Genomic DNA, 27,858 nt, shown 5'->3' on the forward strand with positions numbered 1-27,858 from the left:
ACCGCGCTCCCAGGTCACAGAAAGCAAAATAGGCTTCTACTTCTTAATTTTCTTTAGGATTAAGATGGAGGTACGCGGTGATAGGCAAGGGTTACCATAAACGTCTAGCCTAACAATTGCAGGGCTTCCACCATAGGTTTACGCAATTGCGCCATTTCTTATCCCATATCAGGAATCGGTTATATTATATACCCTAAATTTCCTAAATTATTAAAGAGGCATACGCTGGAATTCAAACTTCAACTATAGCTATGTTTAAATTGGTTTTAGGAATAACAAATATTAGAACTACTTAACTAGAATTAAAGTAAATTACTGACGATTTAAATAATTAATATTAATTATATTGTAACCACGCTTGCGAGATTACTAAACTCGCCCCACGTGGCCATAAGAGCCTTGGCTATAACTAAGAATAACTACTCAGTTCCTTAGGTTCAATCATACCTTTATTAAACTAACTAAATTAATTAAATGATAATTAAATGCCACTTGCATTATACAAATAAAGAACTAAACATAATTACTGATAATAAGGATGAAGTCCAATCCTAGGGCAAAGCCCTTCACTCGAGCGACTACTACATCTTTGTAGTAAAGGAGAACTGCCTTTATGTCATAAGCAGACGATGCTTATATAGTACGGGGAAAGGTCAGAGGTAACTCGGTGTGTTAATCCTCTATGTAACCGCACACCCCTGGAGTAGAAACCCAGGAGGTCCCTTGATTATTTCGGGAGGTTACATCCCCCCAGACGACAAGATTTGGACTTCATCGGTAGAAAATTTAAATATATAAATCTTTCAAAGTAAACATAATAACATAGTAATTAACTTTAAATAATGTAACAGATAGTTAAAAGATTCCAGTTAACTAGCATACTAGGTTAATCATTTAAAGTTATAAATAAATTGACGAAAGCAGGAACTGTAGCATCGGTTGGCTCGTCCTAGCTTTCTCATCCTCGCATGTTAGAATACGTCCAGTCAGATCTGAAGCAGCCGTATCAGACGATATTGTTGAGGAAGTCTCCGCAGATTGGTGGCGCATGCTTCCACCGTTCGTTGAAGAACTTGACTCAGGATCGTCCTCTGTAGGCGTTGACTGCTGACTGTAGTTTCTTCTCTTAAGGGAATGTCCCGTTGAGATAAGCCAAGTAATTAAACTTGCTTCTGAAGAAGTTCAGTATGAGTTGAACATTGTGATCGCAGTGAATTGTTGTAAAGGAAGGTGTTGAGCGACCCTCAGACTCAATAGTGCATGTCACGGCTAGTCCAATCCGCAGTGCGGAACCGCAACGTTACTACCCTAACTTTACTCTAACAACTAATTACTACAAACTCCGATCACACTAAGGCTTAGCATAGCCAAAGCAAAGTTACAATAACCTAGGACCCGTCGATCCTGGCAAGCTTGCCATTTATGTAACCACGCTTGCGAGATTACTAAACTCGCCCCACGTGGCCATAAGAGCCTTGGCTATAACTAAGAATAACTACTCAGTTCCTTAGGTTCAATCATACCTTTATTAAACTAACTAAATTAATTAAATGATAATTAAATGCCACTTGCATTATACAAATAAAGAACTAAACATAATTACTGATAATAAGGATGAAGTCCAATCCTAGGGCAAAGCCCTTCACTCGAGCGACTACTACATCTTTGTAGTAAAGGAGAACTGCCTTTATGTCATAAGCAGACGATGCTTATATAGTACGGGGAAAGGTCAGAGGTAACTCGGTGTGTTAATCCTCTATGTAACCGCACACCCCTGGAGTAGAAACCCAGGAGGTCCCTTGATTATTTCGGGAGGTTACAATATTAATTATATTTATTTCATTAATACTGAAAAACCTCTTAAGTGCATATATAGTCCACGTCTCGACTCGGAGAGGTTTATTTTGGTTTCCCAACTTGTTATAAATTGAATCGTTTAATCCTGGGATAGGGAGGAGCGCTGGGAAAAGAAGGTTGGCTCATACTGATCGCCCTTGGAAATAACTCTTTATTTAAAACTATTTACTGTTTCACCCGAGGGGGTAGACACTTGAGAACTCAGGTGTACAATATGTCTTGAACTCAATGTACTGTCAAAGCTGAACTCCGAGTTCCGATGGTTTTGAACTCAATGCACTGTCAAAGCTGAACTCTTTTGAACTCAGGTGTACACAGAGATCCAGAGCGTCTACCCCCTCGGTTTCACCTAAACAAGACCTAAAATAACTTAAGCATACAAGCTGTTTCGGTATTTTCATATACCCAATGACGAAAACTAGTGCACCACATATATTACCTTTAAGTTTTAGGGTTGTTTTTTCGTTTTTATTCGAAAAAGCATATATAACAACGAATATTTCAAGTTAGAATCAAATATTCAAGTTTTCTTTATTTACGTCACAACGCGTTAATCGTCTCTGCAAAGAGTATGCCAGACCGGAGAGTACCCTACTGAACGACTGTATCAGTTAACAAGTTGGGAAACCAAAATAAACCTGCCCAAGTCGAAACACAATTAAGAGGTTTTTCTAAAAGTAATTAAATTAATATAACTGATATTAATTATTTTAATCGTCATTAATTTACCTTAATTCTAGTAAAATCGTTTTAATAAACTTTATTCCCAAAATCATTTTAAACATAGCTATTGTTGACGTTTGAATTCAAGCGTATGCCTCTTTATTAGTTTTTGGAAATTTAGGGTATATAAGCCAATTGATTGACATTGAATGATAAAAAAACCCGCAATTGTGTGAACCCTTGGTGGGAACCCTGCCATTGGGAGGATAAATGGACGTTTCTCGTAACCCTGCGAACGCGGTGACAGACACACAGACACGTCCAGTGTAAAACCTCTCCGTAACGTCATCGTCACTCGGAGAGGTAAGAAAGACCCAACGCGTAGACGCCGTTATTATTTAGTTATTATTAATTCAGTTCGTTACAATTTGATACATTATTTTTTTATGCTCCTTCGAATAAAAGGGAAATATCTAATAAGAAGTTTTTCAATAAATACATAAATTAATTTATTATCGGAGCTAAAACGTCTTTCACGTACAATACATGAATTAACCACGTATTTGACTTTCTTAAAGTTGGGATCAAATGGCGCAAATTGACCTGCCGGCTATGATGGATTACGTATTGAATTATACCAGATGTAAAAAACTAGCATATATTGGTCATTCAATGGGAACGACGACTATATTCGCTATGAATTCTTACATTCCGCAATTTCAAGAAAAGGTATGGCTTGATTTTAGTAGTAGTTCAAATGCTTATATAAGTCAGAAAATATACAATTTAGCTTAGATAAATTGGCCACGTTTACCCTAAGACCATTAAACACACTGTGTTTATATAGATAAGCGTTATTGTTGCGATGGCCCCAATTGCATCATTGGAAAAAGAAATGCCCAGAACAAAAGAAGAAATTAAAATTATGACGCAACAATTTAAAGTAAGATTGATATTTACATGATAACATATTTTGCATGTCGTATGTCTCTCTTGTGAGGTTTGAAAACAGGATACGGTGTCGCCCGTCAGCTTTAAGGCCCGTCTATAGGTTATAGGAAACCTGCATACTATCAGAAGTCCAATAAATTAGCTTAGGAAGTAACCAAAAGCGGGGTTTGGGACTCCCCTCTCTTGTGTAGCAATACTGAAGAAGGGCGACACATTCGCCACCTAGCGATAACTTTTCTCTGATCTCCAGTTTAGGTGCGACTAGTACGCCAAAATTTGCCCTTTTGAGAGAGAAAAAACTATTGGCTGAAAATGAACTCTGTGTCTCTAAAGGGACCGGAAAACGCCCCCTTCCACTGCAAAACCGAGCTCTCTTTAGCATAGAATCAGGAGAAGGGATGGGGGGGGGTGAATTTTGGAACAGTCAAGGTCATTCAGTTTTTTATGGCTCTTCATAAACCTATTTTTATTTTTTTATAAAGCAAACGATCTACCCTTTAGAGATCCATCGTTCATGGGCTGAAGAAGTCCCGCCCTGCTCACGTGAAGAAAGACTTCCTAGAGAGGAGCTCGAGATTTCCAACAGTGTTAGGAAAGGGGGAAAAATTTAACCCCCTATCCATGGAGTTAGAAGGAGTTCTTACCCCAGCAGAGACGTACGCTATACCAGCTATTGCAATTGTTTACTTCCTTGGCTAATTTAATGGACTTCTGGTGAAATCGATTCCAACGCCGAAACGTTATTTTATAAATGTTTTTACTTTTCGGGCTGCCATTTTTGAAGATGGGGTCGAATTTGAAAAATCTTTCCTAATGCGAGCCTACTACTTAAGAGTAGCTTCCCTGAAAACTTTCAGCCTTCTAGGTAAAGCAGTTTAGGCTGGGCGTTGATTGTCAATCAGCCAGGATTTTGACTTATGCAAATAGATATAGATTGACTTTACAAATTCGGAGACTTGAAGAAGCGTCCTCCCATGATGGGGGATTTTATTAAGTGAGGAGTAAAACTGAATGGGCAAGTAGGAGAGGTTTCCTGAACTGCTGTGTCCCTATTGATAATTTTAGTGATGTGACCATCTTGTTAATTATCAAATTTTTAGATTTTATCAATATCTAGCTAGTCTAGCCGGCGTTGTCCGGTTGTTCTAAGGGACTGGAAACCATAAAGAGTTTCCTGTCTATGTAGACACTTTTTATCTGCATGATGTGGTTTTTCAGAAAGTTCTTTTTTCATTTGTGAAATTCAATTAAACGATGTGAAAGGTTAATTCTTAAAGCTTAACTGTTGCTGGTCTAAATTAGGAAGTTCATTAACAACTTTGTGAGACTTAACCTTGAGGAACTCAACAAAACCATTTCTAAATTCTTACCCTAGTATTTCTGGCATCAGCCATGCTTTTTAGTCAAATTCGGTTTCGAATTGTGACTATGCATGAAAAATGAACAAACTATTTACTCAAATATATAGCTTGGACTAATTATTAATACTATTAAATATTAACAAGAGAAAACTGAAATTTCTCTTGACATTAAGCAAGACAATTTTTTCTCTAAAACAAGTAGTTTCTTACGGAAAAAATGGGTCTCCTATAAGAGGGTATCTCACTTATTTTAGTTGCATTTATTGGAAAATTATAATGTATTCAGAATGAAACATTTTTAAAACTTTTATTTTCGGTTTCACAACATTTACATTTTTTAAAATAAGGTGCTAAATTTTCTCATATAAATTATGCTGCTCATTTATTAATTGTGGGATTTTAAAATGTAGTAAAACATTTACAATAATTAATTAAAGTACATTCCAGTATTTAATTTGAAAGAAAAAAAATGTTGCTCCTGGTAAAATTGATTAAAATCTCTAACGTAATGCATTTAAGCTGCTTTTAAAATCCATTGAAGTATAACAGAACCATTAATATGTTTCAAATTAAATTAAACAATGAATCAGAATTTTAATATTTACAATACTCTCTTATCTCGTGAATACTACACATATTATAATTGCTGTTTGTTTCAATTTCATTGTGATCATTTCATTTAAGTCAGTTAATGGTAATTTGTTACAGTTTTAGGCCCAAGTTCAGTCAAACCACAACCATGTCGTGTTACTCTATAGGTATTTTCAAATTTACTTTATCCTGTGTGAATCCTCATTTCTTTACTCGTGAACACTTTTTTCATAAAAATTCTATGTACAAATAATATTTCGAACAGTTTTTAGTTTGTTATTTGTAACTGCATTTTATTTGTAACTGCATTTTATATTACATAGTTTTTAGGAAATATATCTTGATCATGCAGTTAAACATTTATAATTGCAGGTTACGTATTTACTTGATAAAGAAAAATACTTTTATATAATATTAATATTTTAGAATGTAGTACATGTGGTATGTGGTATATTTATAATATCTATATTTATTTCTGAAAGCCTACCACTCAAGTATCGAAAAAAAACTCCTGGCCCTATACGATGTTTTTACTTTTTACGTAAATGTTTTTAACTTCGACCATCTTTAAAAATGGCTACCAAATTAGTCATCAAAATATATTTGCGCGACATCTTCTGTATATATTTATGACTATACTCATTTCTTTTGTAAACATATTTTATGGTACTCCTATTAAGGCGTTTGACCATAGAATGTTTAAAAATTGCAATCCCATAGTGGCAGAAGGGAATAAATAGAGTAGGGTAAATGAAGATCCATAAGTCTGACATGAGTCCTGCCAACTTCAAAAATAGACTAAAAATTCTAGTGCTGTGCGAGTACTCGATAAGACTCGAGTACTCGATCGAGTATCGAGCCGAGTACTCGACTCGATACTCGATAAGAGATTTTCTGAGACTCGAAAACGTTTCGAGTATTAAACCAAGGCTCGATAAATACTCGAACCTGCTTTTGGAAGGCCTTTAACTCTGAAAATTGGATGTAGTAGTTATAAAAATCCACAAGGAAGTCACGTTTATTGGTCAAGAGACGCATGTTAGTGTTAAAGGGTAGTTTAGATCATAATGCCAGTGTAATGTAGTAGGGTAGTAGCTCCTAGCTGGTTCAATAGTGGTCGAAGTAAAAGTAATAAAATACAGTTAATAATAGCGTTGACTATTATAATTGTATTTTCATTTTATTAATTTATTTCTTCTTTTTTTTTAAGTTCAGCTTAGTTATTTTCGTTTGGGACTTTGCACGAAGGATAATAAAGGCTAGTGGCTAAGGTGAGGAATGAGATTCCGAAGAAGATATTGATGAGGAATTAGTTTGTTAAATTAACATGGAAGAAGAGTAATACTGTCTGGGAAATGTTTGAAGAAGTTGTCGATGATCAAAATTACACCAAATGTCTATTATGAGAGCGATAAATTAACAGAAAGTGCTGAAATACTGCAAAACCAATTACTAATTACTCGATAAATACTCGAAACAAATTTTCCAACTACCCGCTACTCGATTCGAGTACTCGAGACTCGGCTCGATACTCGATAAGGGAAAATTTCAATACTCGAGACTCGACTCGAAACCAAAAATTCAAGGCTCGCACAGCCCTAAAAAATTCTCCACATGCCTCCTCACGACATTATACGTCACATCGACGACAGAAGCTCCTTATCCAATCAGAGAAGGGAAGCTAATTTCAGATTGTAAGGGTCTTGTTACCACCGTAAAGAATTAAAGATAATCAACTGCAATCCTGCTCTAATTATTCCCTTCTGATAGTAGCGTATCTGTATTTAAATGAGTCCTAGCTCCAACGGAGGGTCGCCTACAGAGTTTGTGGGCCTCAGGGAAATGGACACAATTGCCCCATCCCTCGACGGTCCTGCTCTAACTGATGGCTTGAATTGTGGGTTGATGTTAACCATATCAAACACGTAATTTTGGCATTTTTCTCACGTGATAGTATAAAAGTTTCTGATTGGCTAATACATTTAAGTCAGGAAGTTTAGAAAAAGACTATAAGCTCTCTGACTTGCTGAAGAAAAAGAGATTTGCAAATGCAAAGTAGATAGGTCCGTATACATCATGACGTATCGAAAATCTTAAATCTTAAACCATGAACTTTTAAATTTAAATGTTTTCATGGTTTCTCGTTGACTTCGGAACTTATTGAGGGTATAACATTAATACGGCGTGCGTTGGGCTCAGAATTGGGTTTTGGTGGGACTACATCCTGCACCGTTACATTCAATAATTGGGAACTCCTATACCTACGACAGCAACAAAACATGGACAGAAAGGTCTTTCTAAAGTCATCTCCAAATAAAAAGTAGATGAAAATGAAAAAATGGTAAAACATGAATAGAAAAAAATCGTTCAAGTTAGAAAAGATTTTCATCTGATTTTCGCCAATTTGGTACAAGTCAAACGCCTCCATGAAGTTAACAATGTCAAGTGGGGTATTAATAACGGCGAACCAAGTAGTAATGAGTATTATCAGTACCGTTATTCGATGGTCCTTTCGGTCGTCTTCATCGGTAGAGTCATTATGGGACCAAACATAGAGTAAAAACATAATGCCTAAATACATGCAATCAGTGGCAACCATTCCGGAGATACAATCAATCTTCAACCTTAGACTAAGAGCTTCTTTATTTGCCATTGTTGTTACGTAGTATGGGAAATTGAAAGAGAATACGGGCAGTAGCATGCATAGGAGCACAATGGTAGCCCTGAGACTCGAGTTCCATTTGGGTCGAGTTACCAATAAATACTGAAAGACACAGGCTACGGATAAAATCCATTTGCAATATGTTAAAGTGAAGCGTTTAATTAAGGTCAACGCGACATCCGTTTTATCGCCTTTATCGAACATTGCGTTATCGTACAATAATACATAAGACATCATAGTAGCTAATAAAATAAATGAAGAAACAGACCATGAACACAGCAGGGTGCCAATAGAGTTTCTCATATTTGATTTCGAAAATACAATAATGCATATTAGGTTAGCTATCAAGCCACTAATGCAATTAGGCCATTCGTATTTTTGAAAATCATTAGTGTAATCTTTAAATATTTTGTTAAATGTTTCACTAAAGCTTTTGCCGTTGTCTTCATCCCATCTACCCATAATTAGACCGGTTTATGTAATGAATCTGAAAAAAATTAAAAAGTGAATTGTTATGAAAGATTTTCAGTGCAGTTTCAAGGAATATATGCAGTTCAATTTTGGGTATTCATAATCATATTTTGTCGTAAATGTTCGACAGATAAATGAATAAAATTAATGTATGCTAATTTAATATTTTGTGTTTCATCTATATAAATAACCGTATCATTTGAAAGCAAACACTAATCTGCATTAAATAAATTTACAGTTGAATTGGTGTTTAATTTAAAATTTTACGATTTAAAACTACATTCTTCAAAATCGTTATCCTAAGTACGGTCATATTCATTTATCTACCAATCAATATTTCACGGTGATACTTATTCAAATCTCTAATCTATTTTTAGGACATTAAGAAGGTTTTATTATCTAGTGATTCCGCATTATCCATAATAGATTATTGAAATTATTAGTGTCAAATAAGTAAATACCGTAATTTTCGTGTAAATCCCGAGTCTCATTGAATTACCTGTACGAATCTCAAATAGGTCGTAAACGAAAGCGTCAACTCTAGTCGCTTTGTTATTCGCATCTAGAGACGAAATGATATGTTCGCCGGAGTTCGTTTTATGTTTTGTTAGATGTATTTCAACTGTATTACCAGAAGTGAGATGAGACTAGAAGTGAAGGGCTCTAGCATTGATAGTAGATCCTGGCACTAGTGAACAAATTTGAGGATTTTATGCCGCTTCCATCGCGCCTGCACTAGAGAGAAAAAAATTGGTCGAGTTCCAAAAACATTTCCTACCCCCTTCCCCTCAACCTAAAGCGGCCGAACACGGACGCGGGTGCTTGAATCTAGTTCGGCCGTCTACCACCGCGAGCGTCTCACGTTTTGGAGGGGAAATTTCAGAAACCGCTACTAGAGGGCCAACCGTTGGTGTGTTATCAAGAATATTCACTTTCGCCGAGTGAAGAATTTGGTTAGCTCAGTACTTCTGGTCTCATCTCACTTCTGGTATTACTAATGACTTATGTATAGATACAACCGACACTCATGTTTGACACCGTATCCATGGTGACGAAATCCTCAACTATACGACAGTAATATTTAAATACCCAAGAGTGTCATTATCCTTTTATGTGTACATTAAAGGTCTTACGTAAAGGTTTTGTCCTACATTCCTCAAGTTCAAAAGATTGTTTTAAAAGCTCGTGAATTCCCAATAAAATCCACGGGTCAAATATTTTAATATTCTTTGTTGCTTTAAATAAATAAACGAATGGTTTTTGATGTAAGATTTATCTATATTTATAAAAGTAAATATCCTGACTGACTGATACTCTTTAGTAATAAGCGCGTTCAAAGAAAGATTTTTCCAATTCGTGGCCATATTAAAAGGAAAAGTTCAGGTAGCATAAAATTATGCCTTAAAAGATGGACCTTTTCTAATTAAAAAAAGAAAAATATTAAAAATAAAATTATCTCTTATTACAAAAAAATTAGTATTTAATCAGTCTTAAAAACGAGGACTACCGCACCACCATTGGTTAAAAAATCCAAAAAATAGATTTTTTGATTTAAATCGGATTTTTTATTTTTATTGATTTATTTCATTTTGTGAGATTTTTATTGAACTACTAGTTAGTACATTGCCAACCTGAAAACTTTTGAGTCAAAATTTGGAAAAAGCAAAATGATCATGGCATTTAAGCAGCTATTGGATATTATCAACAAAGTTATTCTTATTGCTACTATTAAAATGCTTATAGAAAAAGACTAGCTGGACCGCTATTTCATTTCCTAGCCTATTTCGAATCTTAATCCAGATATTTTGACCACATGAGTGGCAAGACAAACTGGAGTTCTGGGAAAAACTTAAACTCAAATATGCTAAAACCATGATGGTTTTTAATTATAGGTCTTTTCTAGTTAATTTTCTTAAAATATTTCTTGAAATCTTAGAAAACAATTGTTTAAAAATAAAAAAAATACTTGATTTTAATCTAATGATTTTTTAAAAATATAAATAAATGCTCGATTTCAATCAAACGATTTTTTTTAAAAATATAAATAAATACTTGATTTTAATCAAATGATTTCTGAAAAATATAAATAAATACTTGATTTTAATCAAATGATTTTTTTAAAAATGTAAATAAATACTTGATTTTAATCAAATGATTTTTGAAAAATATAAATAAATACTTGATTTTAATCAAATGTTTTTTTAAATATAAATAAATACTTGATTTTAATCAAACGATTGTTTTAAAAATATAAATAAATACTTGATTTTAATCAAATGATTTTTTTTTAAATATAAATAAATACTTGATTTTAATCAAATGATTTTTTTTTAAAAAAATCGCTTGATTTAAATCCAACTGGTTTAAATCAAACACCCCTGCTTATTCTAGGGCAGTAGCATTTTAGAGAAATTATATCATTTTATTGAATTTTAAAGTTGAAATAAAGAATGTTCCCTAAAATAGAACGCCACACCGATATCTTACAAGGATGAGCTAGAAGACCATTTTGGAAGTTCTCCCGGTTTTTTTTAAGTTCCCCAAAACACCCGAGAATGGAGGGTAGGCTTTAACTTGTGTTATAGTTATACAGTGTTATATTTGTAAATAGGATATAACAAGAAAGCTTGGAATCGAAGGAAGGCTTCCTTCCGTTACCGGAAAATATACCGGAGTCAATCAAGTGCTGTGTGATGGACCATCGGAAGATCTATTTTGTCCTTTAGTCAATCGGTCTAGAATGGGGACATCCATAAATCACGTAAATCAGGTAATTTTTTTTTACAATTGATTTCCCGATTATAGCCTGACATCACGTGTTAGGGGAGTTCAGTGACATTATTTGACGAATGGCGTCTGGTAGGGATGGGTTTCTGATCCAAAGATGAGCACGTATCTTTTCCCATCGCGTAGCGCGTCAGATTTTAATACAAAATACCGATGTGGGATTACTAACAGCCACACAAATTATAGTGCCATTATAATATGAAATAATTGAATTGAAAGTGTTGTTTATTGTGCAATGAATAATAATAATAATAATAATTTTTAATTGGTTTGTTTAAAACTGGATAGACATTAGATGATATGTCAAAAAATATTTTTACCTCTCCGAGTGACGTATGTCACGGAGAGGTTCTAATTTCGACGTGTGTGTGTGTCTGTGTGTGTGTGTGTCTGTTGTTACACCCACGTGACCGCGTTCGCAGTTTCCAAATCGGAGCAAACGTGTTCGCCATTTCCGAACTGCTTTCACAGTCACGGAAATGGCTCCTTTACTTGAGTTCTCACACCACCATCTTCTCGTCTTTGTCCATCCCACTTGGACACCAGTCAGTACTTACTGGCTTCTAATCACCACCACCTTTTGATCTTCGTCCATCCCACATGGACACCAGTCTGTATTCATTGGCTTCTAATCACCACCATCTTCTGGTCTTCGTCCATTCCACTTGGACACCAGTCTGTACATACTGGCTTCTAATCACCACCATCTTTTGGTCTTCGTCCATCCCACATGGACACCAGTCTGTACATACTGGCTTCTAATCACCACCATCTTTTGGTCTTCGTCCATCCCACATGGACACCAGTCTGTACATACTGGCTTCTAATCACCACCATCTTCTGGTCTTCGTCCATTCCACTTGGACACCAGTCTGTACACCTGGCTTCTACTTCATCGTCATCGTTGGGTTTAAGACATTCGCGGCGATCAGCTAGGGTTACGAGAAACGTCTAGCCCCCCTAGGGTGGGTTGTCCACCAAAGGTTTTCGCAATTGCGGTTGTTCTTGCTTTTAACTGTAGCTCGACACCCTTATATACTACCTATTTGAGTAAGGTAATGCAACCGGCGTATGCTTCATTTCAAACGCCAATATTAGTCAAGTCTCTCAAGAATGTCTAATTGTTCTTTATAAACGCGATGTAACGCTCAATAAGGCGAACAACTAACGAAGAAAATATTTAATATTAATTATATTTATTTTAATATTTAAGATAATCTAGTTTCTCAACTCAAAATTAAAACGTAAAGAGTTAAAAAGCAGCCTATGTTTTCGTCTGTGTTCGTTCGTCCGTTAGTGCACCGCGTTAGCAGTTCGCTTTGTTTTGTGGAAATAAATCCAACAAAACCTTAAAATTTGGTTTTCTCATAATGTGTAATTAATATTTGGAAATATTTTTCGTAATTTCGATGCCTTTAGTGATTTTGTAGCTATAAAGCTCTGTTTCATTTTGATATCCCAAGAATATTTTTAATTATTATTATTTGAAATCGATGTTTATATATTACTTAAGCTATACTACATCTGTTTATAGCATAATTCTTTCTAAAGTGATTTCAAGAAGAACGCAACTATATTGGTCAAATGAATTTTTGTTTGTCAATAGGCAGCGCTGTTAGCAGTGACCTACAGAACGGGATTTTGTTATTGAATTTTGACGTCACGGTGCTCAGCGCTGAGCCAGCGCGTACTTCAAGGAAAATAGTCGGGTTTTTGGATAACGTGACGTAAAACGCGTAGTTCTCAGCTTGGCGAAAAAAGCATGGAGGAATTAATACAAATAGCTCTTGCTGATTCTGATGGGATTATAGCTATTTAATTGGCGTGAAACAAGTTGATCACGCGAGAAGTTTAAGAGACATGTTAGTTTCTAATTTTAATTATAAAAGTTGTTGTTATCTATCTCTTAAAATATGTTATCATACAATTTTTGTTAAGCCTTGGTACCTTGCACGCTTTATTGCGCTAGCGTTATTCTTAAAACACCAATGACCGGAGAAAAGCTATGACGACAGAGCTCACAGGTAAACGTTTTCCAAAATCCGCTGTCTTTTTTGGTGAGCTCTGCTGAACGCAGCCCAGATCAGAGAAAGGTCTGATCGTAATCGGATTATAGCTTCGTGTTTTTATGCTTTTTATGGTGCGCATTTACCTTCAGTGTGTGTAGCCACAAATTAGCTTTGGTGTTATGTAACGTTAAAAGTCATGTTGACAAAGTAAGAAAATCGTTGAGGTGAAACGAGAGGATAGTTTTTACATGGCAACCCTGTTGTGAATATGGCTTTGAACATAGAGGGTATACAGTTGAGGAGTAGAAAATTTGGCCTTTACAAACACGTAAAGGTAATATCCCTCCAAAGTTTTATCTTTTCATTTCCCGTTTTTCCCCCATCGGATGATTTTAATGTGTACAAGTATATCCTTATTGGATGTAAAATGTCGTCTGATTTACAGTATATTTGCTATGCTTTGTATACTGCTTTAATATTTCATAAATTTTAACTTCAGTATTTGTTCATAAAAAAAAGAAACATTTCCATATCTGGGAAAATAAGTTTGTAAGTAGTCCTCCTCTAGACTCGGAGAGGTAATATTTTGGTTTTCCCAACTTGTTAAAAACTATCATAGAGTAATATAGATGTATTTCCTTTTTCCAACCTGGACATTCTGACAAAAATCTCAGGATATCGTGCAATCGTGCAAAAAATCCTGAAATCACAAAGTCTAATACCCTAGCTGTTTTGGTAATTTCTTATCTCTCCGGGTGCTGGCACTTTACTAAGTTTGATAACCTTGGGTTTATTGACGTGAATAAATTAATGCCATAAAAGCTCCTACTATATCTACAAGTGTCAAAGCGGCAATATATTTTTCTTCAAATTTTGTCACCTATATAATTTTTGCTAATTAGTCATTAATATTTAGTCTAGAGTTCCAATTATTGCCGATTATTTCGCAGCGCAAACTTCAATTTACACCATCATCCAATATGCGCAAGTGAGTATGCCTTTGTCTACCATTACATGTGTATAGTTACAGTTATGAGCGTGCAAGTTGAGCTCTCCTTATTATCGACTAAAGCAAACCTCATTTCATTTATATATACATTCCAAAATTCAAAAATCACGCTATCTAGCATAGAAGAGCTTGTAGGTCGCTTTGTGTAGCTGCGATATTTAAATTACAAGGCTGAATAAAATTTCCTGCTAATGTTAGTTCTTCGACCATGGACACATAATGAAGGAATGAAGGATTTTAGCGTCGCTGTACGGCTATTGTGTGAAACGCACTATTAGCTGAAGCAAATACCGACAAAATTTGGAGCGGTTCTCCGTCATATCAGATAGTAATTAGTACTTGATTGATTTAAAAATAATTATGATTATTTTAAAAAATAATTGCTGGAAACAACTCTTAGATGGCATGGAAGCAGTAAAATGCATTGATTCCAAATAGCTAGCTTAACTAAAGTTAACGGCATATTTCTTACGTATCCGTTTGCGCCAGGTTTAGCCCAAGAACTCAGAGGTCTTGTTTATTGACCTATGCTTGTACGACCAGAAAGAGTTTATAATAGGGAGTGGAAGCTCTTGCCTTTGACAGTGCTAAATACAATGTTGCTCAAACAAGTAATCTGCGACGCTAAAACTGGCCAGGTAAATTTCCGGTCACATGACTGTTCTTTAATTTTAAAGTTTGCCCTCCATCACTGTTGGTTGTACAATTACCCAATAAGGGTTCGTGATTTCGAGTGCGACTGGCGCCATTTGGAGTTACTTTAAGTCAGATGTTTCCCTTTCCCTAAAAAGGTAGTGTCCATCTCCCCTAAACCCTCGCGCAACATTCTAGACCCACCCTAAGGGAGGGGGCCTCAAAAAATAGTACCAGAAATAGACCTGACCAGTTTTGTTGATCACGTGATTTTTGAGCTACATAATATTCCTCAGTTTCCACTTCCTATTATAAATTCTCTCTGCCCGTATTTAACTCCAATCTCGCATTAGCAGCTAAAACAAAAGCTTTCAGTGCTTTCATCCAAAGTAAAAGTTTGAAATTTATATTGAAATAGTATGGATTAAGGGACAAACGTTCAGGTTTCCTGGTTCGGTGGGTTGAAATCCATGAAATATTTGAAAATATAGGGTTTTATGGGACACTTTCAAAATTATAGGATTTTATAGGTATTATAGGATCTCTGGGAGCCCTGAAAGTTTTAAGCCCTTCCCCTTGTATCATTGTCATAAAAGTGTAGGATTTTTGGTTCTTATTCAGTCTTCTCATTCACAATTTTCAGGTAGACAAAGGATTTCATATGTATGATTATGGAATCGAGAAGAATCAAATAATCTATCAGCAAGTGAGAATTAAAAATTATTTATTTATCAATTATTAAAACAATTAATTTAATTGTCTTAATGTTTTAGAACGAACCACCGAAATATTTTCCAGAACGAACCACAGTTCCGGTTATTATAATATCAAGCCCTTCAGACAAATCTTCAACCCCACAGGCAGTAAATTATCTTAGAAATTTATTGCCGAATATTATTCAAGAAGGTTACGGAATCAAACCGCCCAATGATTATAGTCACTCTGACTTTATTTGGGCCGCGGATGCTTATAGTTACATTTATAATCCCTTGATATCATTACTCAAAACGTTCACTAGTAATTAAAGTAGTATATAAAGAAGAGTTTTAGCTTTTTATTTATTTTATTTTTTTTGTTTAAACCAGGGATAGATTAAATTTTAGAAGTAGGAATGGAGAACATACTAATCAGTGCGCGTGAAAGTCCCGGACCCCATTCCACGGGACGAAGGGGTATGAAAGAAGAGGCGGCGACAGAGGTAAAAAAGAAAATGCGAATTTTTCGCCTTCCCCATCAGCAACGTCATCAAAACGTAGTTTAAGTGAGCCAATAAGGTAATTTAAAACTTTTCGTTACGTGTTGGAGGGAGGGGCTCTATACTGGGCTATGAGTCGAACTGAAGTAAATACTAACAGTTCTCCATTCCTATACTTCTAAAATTAAATCTATCCCTGCTTAAACTAATAGTTTAAAATATCAAAAAATATCAAAAATTAAAGGAAAAGGTCTGAAACATAACATGAAACGTTCCTAAATATAAATGGAAAAATACATTAAAAATAAATGATCTCTTACTACAAAATAATTACCATTTTATTTCTCTTAAAAATGAGGACTACTGCGCCGCCATTGGTTTGATGGGTGGGAACCAGATTTCACATCGGAGGGTTTAATTTTCGCGAACAATACCCGGATGACCTTCATGAGTTATTCAATGACCCTCAGAACGAGAGAATCTGCATGGTAGCATATGATTTCATTTTCACGGTTGCTTCCTAAGAAATGCTGTCGCTGATGTTTGAAAGACATCTGTTTCTTCAGGCAGATGGGCTGACGCGTATATAAGTGTCCATAAGCTCAGGTTCCATCATGGGACGTCTCGGAATCACTACCGACGCTATATATATATGTATATAGCGTCGGTAGTGCTATATACATAATATATCAACTGATAGCGAAAATGGACTAATTTTAGGGATGTTTTTGTAAATCAATTATTGAAAGAAAAAACCCTTTTATTTTTCAATTGCAAATTTTAATATTTTAAAGTCTTACAAAACAAAGGTGTTTTCATTTTGTGATTTTTTAAAAGAAATATTTTTGGAAAAATCGCCATTCTTCAAAGCATTGGTGATTAGATCTACTATGACCAAACTGCTGCTAGACCTAGGGCGTGTATTTTGGTTCGGAGGGATCTTTGTTGTATCTCTCTACCGCTGTACACTTCCCAGGACACGGCGGCCGTGAATCTAGTCCTGGCCACTGGGCATGCCAAGTTGACTATCACGGCTGCCTCCGCATACTTTGCCCACGACGCGGACTCTCTCCCGACAATTGAGGTGATCAATTTGGTCAATCAATGTGAAAAGAGAGGGGACAAGCTAATCATTGGCTGCGATGCCAATGCTCATCACATCACGTGGGGCAGCTCTGACTGCAACAAGAGGGGTGATGATTTACTAGAATATTTAGTTGGTTGTAAACTCTATATTCTTAATCAAAACAATGAACCTACTTTTGTTACTTCTAATAGAAGGGAGGTCATTGACCTCACGCTAGCCACAGAAAACCTCGTGTCTTCCGTGTCTAACTGGCATGTGTCAAATGAACCGTCTCTGTCGGATCATAGGCACATCTGCTTTACTGTCGCGATTACTTCTGTCCCGGCGGGGACGGAGATACGCAACCCAAAACGGACTAATTGGGCCGGCTATAGGGAAGACCTAATCCTACGCTACGGAGGGGGTCACACTCTTAAACTTACTTCACCTAAGGATCTTGATCGGGCTGCTGGTGATTTACAGTGCTCCATCATGGAGTCGTTCCACCGGAACTGCCCACTTAAGACCGTCAACCGCTCGAGGCTTGTCCCTTGGTGGAACGCGGATCTCAGCCGGCTTCGTAAATACACGCGCAGGCTCTTTAACAAAGCCAAGCGCACGGGTGACTGGGCTGGATACAGGCAGTCCCTTAACGCCTACAACAGGGCCATTAGAGCTGCTAAGAAGGACTCCTGGCGGACCTTCTGTGAGCAAATCTCCAATGTCCCTGCCACGGCTAGGGTCATGAAGATTCTAGCGCACGACAGCACACATCGACTTAATGCTATTAAGCTACGGGAGGGTGTGTACACTAAATCTGGGGCTGAGACTCTCAAGCATATGCTGGAGGTCCATTTTCCTGATTCTACTTTTATTAATCCAACAAACCCTGACTCTCTCTACCCTGTCTTGTACAGGGCTAAGAGGGAAGACTGGCTTGTAGCCAGACAGGTTGTCACGATTCCCAAGCTTCGGTGGGCTGTCAACTGTTTTGAGCCCTACAAGTCTCCGGGACCCGATGGGGTCTTCCCTCTGCTTTTGCAGGAGGGCTTAGACCACATCGCCTCTCCGCTATGCAAGATCTACAGACTTTGCATTGCTCTCGGTCACATACCTCGTGACTGGAAACGCTCTAGGGTCATCTTTATTCCCAAGCCCGGGAAGGCTTCCTATCTCGAGGCGAAAGCATTTAGACCCATATGCCTGACCTCCTTCTTCCTCAAAATTCTGGAGAAGTTGGTGGACAGGTACATCAGAGACGAGGTACTTTCGGTAACTCCTCTCTCTTCTTCACAATTTGCCTACCAAAAAGGCAAATCCACTGAGACGGCCCTTCACGGCCTTACGAATTGCCTGGATAGGGCATTCGAGTTTCAGGAAATTTCACTGGCTGTCTTCCTCGATATCGAGGGGGCCTTTGACAAGGTCTCTAGCTCGGTTATTACTGAAGCTGTTGAGAGATTTGGCATCAGCGCCACTCTTGGCCGCTGGATCAAGTCCATGCTTACCGACCGCGAGGTGTCGGCGTCCCTCCTTGGGGACTCTCTAGGGGTGACTACCAGCAGGGGCTGCCCTCAGGGTGGAGTGCTCTCCCCCCTGTTGTGGTGCCTGGTGGTGGACGAGCTCCTGGGGAGGCTCGGGGGTGCTGGGGGCTGTTGCTGCTTCGGGTATGCGGACGATGTAGCGATAGTCTTTACGGGGAAGTTCCCGGATACTGTTACCGCGCTTATGAGATCTGCTCTCTCTAGCGTGGAGCAATGGTGTCAGGCGGTTAACCTCACCGTTAATCCTGATAAAACTGTCCTTGTTCCTTTTACGAGGAAGAATACTAAGGATCTGTTCAATGATATCTCTTTCTTTGGCCAGGTCCTGACAAAGTCCTCCGAGGTGAAATACCTGGGGGTGACTTTTGATTGTAGACTCACATGGAAGCCGCATCTTGATCGGTGTATTAAGAAGGCCAAGATGCTCTTCTGGAGGACCAGGAGCTCTGTCGGCCAGACTTGGGGCCTCAACCCCAAGGCTGTACACTGGCTCTATACTGGGATCATCAGACCCATACTATCTTACGGGGCACTTGTCTGGTGGACAAGGGTCCGGCTTAAGACGGTGCAGGCTGCCCTGCGCAAGCTTCAAAGGCTTGCCTGCATTGGTGTTACGGGGGCCATGAGATCGACCCCAACTGCTTCCCTGGAGGTGCTCCTCGACATGCTTCCTCTTCATCTCTTCATTGAGGAGGAGGCTGTCATGGGAGCCTACAGGCTCAACATTAGTGGCTGTTGGGTTCCAAGACTTTGGGATTACAGCCATACGAAGCTCTTTCGGGAGTACGCCGCACTTGAGCCGTCGCTTACGATGTGCTCTGACAAAACCGTCACCAGTTTTGATTTCACTAAGCCATTCAGTATCCACTTCCCCAGTCGGGCAGAGTGGACTAACCTGCTGCCTCTTGGCACTGGGGGTGAAACCATTTGGTTCACCGATGGCTCCAAGACTGATTCCGGCGCTGGCGCCGGCTATTACTGTCAAACCACAAGGGTCGGCTTTTCTGCTTGCCTGGGCACCTTCGCTAGTGTGTTCCAGGCTGAAATTGCCGCGATCTGTTATTGCGCAGATTACTGTATTAACAAAGGGTATACCGGACGGACTGTGAGAATTTATTCTGACAGTCAGGCTGCCCTGAACGCTCTGAACCAGTGTCAGATTTCTTCTCAACTGGTGCGTAGCTGCCTCGACCTGCTAGCGCGACTGGCATCCTGCAACAGGGTTCTGCTGTACTGGGTGCCAGGGCATAGCGGATATTATGGCAATGAGCAAGCCGATAGATTTGCGAAAAGGGGTGCGGAGGCCAAGCTCTTGGGGCCGGAGCCGGCCGTCCCCATCCCCTACAGGCACGTCAAACGGTGTCTGCATGACAGGTTGACTGTCATACAAAATCAGCTCTGGCACAGCATGGAGGGCCAGAGACAGACAAAGTTGTTTGTCGATGGTCCCTGCAGGTCTCGTGCTAGGGACCTAATTTCGCTCGGCAGATGGGATATTAGGCTGGCCACCGGTCTTTTGACCGGGCATTGCCGGCTTAATAGGCACCTCCATCTGATGGGTTTTGCCGACGACCCTCTCTGTAGGTCGTGTCAGGAGATGGAAGAAACATCCGCCCACGTACTTTGCGAGTGCGACTACTTCGCCTCGCTTAGATTAGAATATTTTGATTCACACACCCTGGAACCCTCGAGGGTCTCCTCTCTCACGGTGGAGCGAATTCTTAGCTACGCTGCAGCTACAGGCCTATTCAAGGCCTGATTACGAGGATGCACAATATGCCTTTGGCATCGGTGCTAGGGCGCGTACCCTCCTCATCAACAATAATAATAATATAGATCTACTTGATTTTTAAGTTCTTCGATTTTCGTCATAACCTCTTCGTGCTCGCTTCTATTGGAAATTTCTCGTTCGAAGATGGATTCGTTGCATTTGAACCAGGCTTTATCCGAGTTTACAATTCTCCCTTCCTAAATTAATAAATTTTTATGTAGTAGTGCAGCTTTTATTTCATACCGACCTCCATAATAACAGTACCCATAAATAATAGCAATGGCAATAGTCACAAATGCACTAATTGTTTTTCGATTAATGCTGCACAAGTCTTATTTCAACAGTTAATTTTAAAGATTAGCGCAGTCGGTTAGTATTGGCAGAAGTAGGATGAGACTAGAAGTGAAGAGCTCTAGCATTGGTAATAGATCCTGGCACTAGTGAACAAATTTGAGGATTTTATGCCGCTTCCATCAGAGAGAATTTATAATAGGGAGTGCAAACTGAGGAATATTATGTAGCTCAAAAATGACGTGTTCAGCAAAACTGCCAGGTCTATTTCCGGTATTATTTTTTGTGGCTCCTCCCTCTAGGGTGGGTCTAGAATGTTGCTGGAGGGTCTAGGGGATATGGACACTACCTTTTTAGGGAAAGGGAAACATCTGACTTGAAATAACTCCTCTTGATGCCAGTCGCACTCGAATTCGTGAACCCTTATTGGGTAATTGTACAACCAACAGTGATTGAGGGCAAACTTTAAAATTAAAGGGGAGTCATGTGACCGGAAATTTACCTGGCCAGTTTTAGCGTCGCAGCCTACTTGTTTGAGCTACATTGTATTTAGCACTTTCAAGGGCAAGAGCTTCCACTCCCTATTATAAATTCTCTGCTTCCATCGCGCAAACACTAGAGAAAAAATTGATCGAGTTCCAAAAACATTTCCAATTTTCATCCCCTCATCCTAAAGCCGCGGAAGACGTACGCGGGTGCTTGAATCTAGTTCGGCCGTCTACCACCGCGAGCGTCTCACGTTTCGGAGGGAAATTTCAGAAACCGCTATCAGAGGGCCAACCGTTGGTGTCTTATCAGGAATATTCACTTTCGCCATGTGAAGAATTTGGTTACCTCAATACTTCTAGTCCCTTATCGTACTTCTGGTATTGGATAAAAACTTTTAAAATCAGAAAAAATCTGTTTAGTAATCGATCAAAAATCGGTTTCAGTTGATAATGATATTCGCTCCATTGGATTAGTAATTGGTTATCTTGTTGTGTGTAAATAATCGGTTGTCTCGTTGAGTTTAAATATTTGGTTGATATCGATAGGTTTAAATCAGAGTTAAGTTTCGTTGTCGTTGCTAGTAAAATTTCAATTTCGCCATGGGTACCGACGGGTAATTTTATGATATCGGCCATAACTAAAAAGAAGTTTGTTCAAAAACAAATAAGAACGTGTTTGACTGAATCATGGAGGAATGAGTGTAATATAGGGGATGAAATCCGTTTCGTAACATCAATTTTATCCCTATGCCTATTTACAGGAACGAAGCCTAATCATGGTCTTTGCGTGCCATATAAAAGAGTGCCTTATCGTATGGCTAGTGAGCAACGCCACGATATTTTTTAGCTCAGCAATAACCGAAGCATTTTTTTCGTCGAGTGACGATGACGTCACGGAGAGGTATTACACGTGGGGTGTATTTATGTGTGTGAGGAGATTTCTGTGTCTGTCACCGCGTTATAAATCCATGTAAACGTGTCCGCGCAATACCTGGACCGTTCACAGAAAGCAATTTTGGTTTCTACTTCATTATCATCGTTAGGATTAAGATGTACGCGGCGATCGGCTATGGGTTACGAGAGGCGTCTATAGTAGCTTCCCAATGGGAGGATTGCCAATAAAAGCTCACGCAATTACATGCACTAATCGGCTAACTCATATCCTAAATTTCCAAAAACAATTTTAAAGAGGCATGCGAATTCAAACGTAAATACTAGGTATATTTCAAAGTGTTTTAGGAATGCCGTTCTAATGACGTTCATAAAACGTCTTCTTAACTAAAATCAAGGTAAATTACTGAGGATTAAAATAATTAATATCAATCATATTTATTAAAGGATTTAAGAAAACCCTCTTAAGTGGGTAGATAGCCCTCGTCTCGAGTCGAAGAGGTTTGTTTTGGTTTCCCAACTTATTAAACGAATAATCCGCGATACTATGCCTTCGACCCTAATTAGTAACGGAAAGTTTTTGGACAGGTTTTTATACAATTTAAATGTCACAGCCAACCGTTATAATCAACGCCAGACAACCGAACTTTAGGAAGGACCGATAAGACTCATGTTGCATAATTAAACGGATCGGATATGAACAGAATTGAGTTGAATTTTCTACTCACATAGTAGCTATATTTGTACTTTTTGTTGCCTTTGAAGAAGTAGCTATGATAGTTAGCAAAGCGAATGGCGGCGCTGATATTACTGGGCATTCCCTCCAATCGGGACATATCAAAAGGGGCACTTGTGGGGTTGGCTTCTTTCTGATCGTATACCCAGTATCTGCTGCCCTTAAAGAAGTACGTCTTTTCATTTTTATCCCAGACAAAGGCAGCGTCAACATTGTTGGGAATTCCACGGAATCCATCTTGAATCTTTCTGGGGTATCCCTTCTCCGGCCGCAAGTTGTAGAATCGCCAATAGCTGTCATTCTGTATATTTAAGCGAAATAAGACGACGTTTCAATACATTATTTTCATTTTTACGCACCTTGAAAATGAAAGTTGAGCCATCATTCCAGGTAAAGGCAGCGTCGATTGGTCCAGATCCGACTCCTTTCCAGTCTTCTGCTATGAGTCTTGGATATCCGTACACAATACCGCCATCGATTTTCCAATAATAGTCACCTTATTAATATAAATACATATACTGTTAAATACCTTAAAGGAAAAGTTCAGGGTACCTAACATTAGACCTCAAATTAACGGCCTCTTTTAGAAGATATCGAAATGATTGATAAAAAAAATTATAATTTCCCTAATTACGATTAAAATCCAATTAATTGACCCAAAAATTGAATAGAGGAGCCGCGCCATTTTTTAAAGTCACGTGATAAACTCGCACACACGCCGTTATTGGCCAAATGGCTAGCGAATAGGAAAGTTAGATTTCTCTACTGCAGACGACGATATTTATTGATATATTCAAGGTTGACTTTCAGCATAGACCACTCGATCACGCGCATCACGACGCAAGCTGCTCGCGCTATAGAAGCCCGTCAATCGGCCAAAAAGTGTAACTTTTGGGTTCTTGGCGAGAAATTCGAAGTCAGCGAAAATTAACATTAAGTTCTATGGGATGAGGAAGGTTTTTTGGCCAGATCCTCTGTCCTGTTGATCGAAATGACCTGAAATTTCAATGAGACGTGTGTTTTGACGTGTTTTATTAATCTTAAAAGGATTCAAGCTTCTAGAGTGGATAGCTTTTTAAAAAAAATATTTTCATAGCCAATATGATTGGTTCAGTGCTAAGACTGAATATATCTTCAGATCTACAGGTCCAAATGTCCTGAAATCTTAATGAGAGGTGTGTTACAGTCGTTTCTATTATATTAAAAAGGATTCAAGCTTTTTGAGTGGATAATTATTTCAATAAAAATTAATTTCCAATGTCATAATTGTAAATTAAGAACTTAATGCACTATATCTTTGGATCTACTGGCCCAAATGTCCTGAAAATTTAATGAGAGGTGTGTTAAAATAATTAAACTTTCACTCCCTTTCCAAGATTAAACGTATTGCTTAAACATTACGCTAAAAATCGTAGAATTAAACAAAATTATAGGCCCTAAAACCTAAAACACACCTTATTTGGGAAAGTTCAGAAGAACCCCTGTTTTTCTGCCAAAACGGAATTTTAGTTCAAAAATGTATTTATTGCAAATATCACATATTTTACAAAAACCAAAAATTAAGCATAGAAAAATCATGATTAAGAAACGAACTGAAAAGGGTTGGTGAAAATTATCATAATACCAGTTGCAGTTGGTAAAAAACAAAGATATAGTGGAGAGATAGTTTTAAATTATAATTAATTGTCAAAGAGGTCCAAGAAGAAAAAGCTTCCTCGCAGCGATCCTATGCTTGTTCAAAGACATTCTGAAGCTTCTTGAGTGGTGCTTGATCTTAGTTTTGAAGCTTTGTTTTAGCATTTGTCAACTTTTCTTATTTTGACGATATACTTTATATTTTAATCGATTAATCTTTTAAATGCCCCGCCCAACAAGTAAGAATAACAATTAAAAATCGCCAAGGGTTTTCGAGACATCTGCCCCTATGCATGTTTACAAATCATAGAAAATTGGTTCAAAAGGTCAATGATTTTTTTAATATAATATAATAGATTTTAACACACCTCTCATAAAAATTTCAGGACATTTGGACCAGTAGATCTGAAGATATATTCAGTCTTAGCACTGAACCCATCATTTTGGCTATGAAAATAATTTTTTTAAAAAAACCTTTCCACTCTAGAAGCTTGAATCCTTTTAAGATTAATAAAACACGTCAAAACACACGTCTCATTGAAATTTCAGGTCATTTCGATCAATAGGACAGAGGATCTGGCCAAAAAACCTTCCTCATCCCATAGAACTTAATGTTAATTTTCGCTGACTTCGAATTTCTCGCCAAGAACCCAAAAGTTACACTTTTTGGCCGATTGAACGGGCTTTTATAGCGCGAGCAGCTTGCGTCGTGATGCGCGTGATCGAGTGAGCTATGCTGAAAGTCAACCTTGAATATATCAATAAATATCGTCGTCTGCAGTAGAGAAATCTAACTTCCCTATTCGCTAGCCATTTGGCCAATAACGGCGTGTGTGCGAGTTTATCACGTGACTTTAAAAAATGGCGCGGCTCCTCTATTCAATTTTTGGGTCAATTAATTGGATTTTAATCGTAATTAGGGAAATTATAATTTTTTTTTATCAATCATTTCGATATCTTCTAAAAGAGGCCGTTAATTTGAGGTCTAATGTTAGGTACCCTGAACTTTTCCTTTAATATTTTGGCTATGAAATTAAAACAAAATATGAACAAGTCAAGCAAATTAAGATATCAATAAAACATTGCATAACTATTGGTTAATCATAAGTGCTACGGGTGCAGATAGGACGTTCTTTAAACAGCTATGTCTAAGCGTTCAATATACATTTAAAATGCGAACCCCAAAATGGAGGGAAAACACACTGACGCTGAACACCGTTGTCCTTTGCTTCTATATGCTTTAATCGCATCATGCTCTTCTTACCTCTAATAGAGCTGATAATTAGTTAGCTAATTAACATTCTAATTGGCATTTTTCACTAATTGAATTTCAAATACCTTACTGCTATTTGTCAGGAAATTCTTATTAATTAGTAATATGCATTGAAAAGCATTTATCTAATTAAAAATTAATCAAATTTAGGATTGACTAATTAGCCAATTGGTTTTTCAACTAATCTCTTACGCGGATTTGAACTAAAAACTAAATTCATTCGTGATTCACCTATTTGGATAAAATAGGATGAGAAAAATTTTGCGCTACTTTAAATTTTTTCAACCCCTCAAAGCGAGCGAGAAAACTAGTACTAATATACGGGTGTCAAAATTGTTAGCCCACCCACTCTTTTCTTCCTCTTCGTAAATGAAGTGAAATATGACTCTTTCCTAAATCGTAACTCACAATTAGGTCATAAACTATTATCCATTTGCTAATTTTAATTAATTTAGTTGAAATGCAGCTAATTAGTACAGCTCTGACCTCTAAAAAAATATGTGCTTCCATCTTTGGTTCTTGTAGCTGCATCAACAATTCCGTGCTTGCAAACCTCCTCATTCACATCAGAACCTGAAAAATGTTTACGTATTTAGAGAAGCTTTTACCATGCAGTAAGACTATGTTAATGGATGAAAACATTTTTACCATTATTTGACTTAGTTTCAGGTGTAAAATCGCCAACGTCCAATTCAAATACTTGGGGTTGGGCATTTTCTATCACGCGACTTTGAACCGTAGAATAACTAACATACCCGGCTACCAACATCAAACTCATTAAGCTAAGCTTTGTAAACCACATCTCTCAAATCCGAAAGAACATCCAACACTAAGTGAATCTGCTTTCAATGGTTTGAGTCTTTCAACTCACGCTCGAATGACCGGTTTTAAAATGAAATATTAATGCACTACAATTATATACCCATACATTTGGAGAAAAGTCGAGTTTCATTCAGTCTAATTTGATAATTTATCAGATTTAAGCGGAAAGTCTGTGGTTCAACAAACATTGCAATCGTGGAATATAATTTAATATTAATGCACTACAACAGAAGTCCATTAAATTAGTTTTGGAAGTACACAATTACAATAGCTAGTATAACGTACGTCTCTGCTGGGGTAAGAACTCCTTGTAACTCCATGGATAGGGGGTTAAATTTTTCCCCTTTCCTAACACTGTTAGAAATCTCGAGCTCCTCTCTAGGAAGTCTTTGTTGACGAGAGCGGGGCGTGACTTCTTCAGCCCATGAACGTTGGATCTCTAAAGGGTAGATTGTTTGCTTTATAAAACAATAACAAGATGGCCCAAGGGCTGGGCCTTAATAGTAATTTTACACGGCTCACGTGACCCCCCGTATAGTTGACAACTAAAAACATTTCTGAAACACAATCGTGTATCCCTTTAATTTCTAATAACGTCACATTTCAAATAATATTAATGAAACTAAATTGTGCACCCCACTAAAGTATAATTTTTAAAAACCATACGAATCAAATAATGTATTTAAACAAAATCCTGGATCCCCTAAACCAGAAATCACTATGACCGTAAAGCGTCCCCTCTATTTTACGAAACCTAACCTAACCATCCAGCATAATCTCTGATGTATCACGCGCACAAAGTGCAGTAGTGCACGAAAATTATCATCTTGTTTCCCTTCACTCAAAAAAGCCCGCGAGATTTAAACTCCCCTCTCCCTCTTCCCCCTCTCACTAATACAAACACAATCGTGTATCCCTTTAATTTCTAATAACGTCACATTTCAAATAATATTAATGAAACTAAATTGTGCACCCCACTAAAGTATAATTTTTAAAAACCATACGAATCAAATAATGTATTTAAACAAAATCCTGGATCCCCTAAACCAGAAATCACTATGACCGTAAAGCGTCCCCTCTATTTTACGAAACCTAACCTAACCATCCAGCATAATCTCTGATGTATCACGCGCACAAAGTGCAGTAGTGCAC

The 27,858-nt window shown here is 37.7% G+C and overlaps 3 protein-coding genes and 1 long non-coding RNA gene across 7 annotated transcripts; 1 reads left to right on the forward strand and 3 right to left on the reverse strand.

Annotated features, from left to right (window-relative positions):
- Nucleotides 1-5,120: 5,120 nt before the first annotated feature.
- On the reverse strand, nt 5,121-8,388 carry LOC149678695 (uncharacterized). Of its 2 annotated transcripts, none has more exons than XM_089836648.1 (2): nt 7,918-8,388; nt 5,121-5,662 (listed from the first exon to the last, which is right to left on the reverse strand). In XM_089836648.1, the coding sequence occupies exons 1-2, from the start codon at nt 8,386-8,388 to the stop codon at nt 5,633-5,635; spliced, it is 501 nt and encodes a 166-aa protein (XP_089692774.1). In that variant the 3' UTR covers nt 5,121-5,632. The 2 variants fall into 2 exon arrangements, with proteins under 2 accessions (XP_089692774.1, XP_089692775.1); XM_089836649.1 differs by having other exon boundaries at nt 5,121-7,684.
- On the reverse strand, nt 5,121-27,610 carry LOC149678694 (uncharacterized). Of its 3 annotated transcripts, XM_089836645.1 has the most exons (6): nt 26,533-27,610; nt 26,371-26,457; nt 23,336-23,472; nt 22,969-23,277; nt 20,633-20,767; nt 16,967-17,069 (listed from the first exon to the last, which is right to left on the reverse strand). In XM_089836645.1, exons 1-6 carry the CDS (start codon nt 26,684-26,686, stop codon nt 16,986-16,988), a joined length of 906 nt encoding a protein of 301 aa, XP_089692771.1. In that variant the 5' UTR covers nt 26,687-27,610; the 3' UTR covers nt 16,967-16,985. The 3 variants fall into 3 exon arrangements, with proteins under 3 accessions (XP_089692772.1, XP_089692771.1, XP_089692773.1); XM_089836646.1 differs by lacking the exons at nt 16,967-17,069; nt 20,633-20,767 and adding an exon at nt 5,121-8,572; XM_089836647.1 differs by lacking the exons at nt 16,967-17,069; nt 20,633-20,767 and adding an exon at nt 21,955-21,987.
- LOC149678696 (gastric triacylglycerol lipase-like) lies at nt 14,193-16,073 on the forward strand. The gene is made up of 3 exons (XM_089836651.1): nt 14,193-14,340; nt 15,638-15,700; nt 15,768-16,073. Exons 2-3 carry the CDS (start codon nt 15,656-15,658, stop codon nt 16,017-16,019), a joined length of 297 nt encoding a protein of 98 aa, XP_089692777.1. The 5' UTR covers nt 14,193-14,340; nt 15,638-15,655; the 3' UTR covers nt 16,020-16,073.
- On the reverse strand, nt 24,480-26,344 carry LOC149678697 (uncharacterized). The gene is made up of 2 exons (XR_016366125.1): nt 24,980-26,344; nt 24,480-24,898 (listed from the first exon to the last, which is right to left on the reverse strand). It is a non-coding gene; the product is annotated as an uncharacterized LOC149678697 (long non-coding RNA).
- Nucleotides 27,611-27,858: the final 248 nt, after the last annotated feature.

Source organism: Phalangium opilio, unplaced genomic scaffold (assembly GCF_054372755.1).
Source record: "Phalangium opilio isolate 3A_F unplaced genomic scaffold, DU_Popi_V2 ptg000042l_1, whole genome shotgun sequence".
Taxonomy (NCBI): domain Eukaryota; kingdom Metazoa; phylum Arthropoda; class Arachnida; order Opiliones; family Phalangiidae; genus Phalangium; species Phalangium opilio.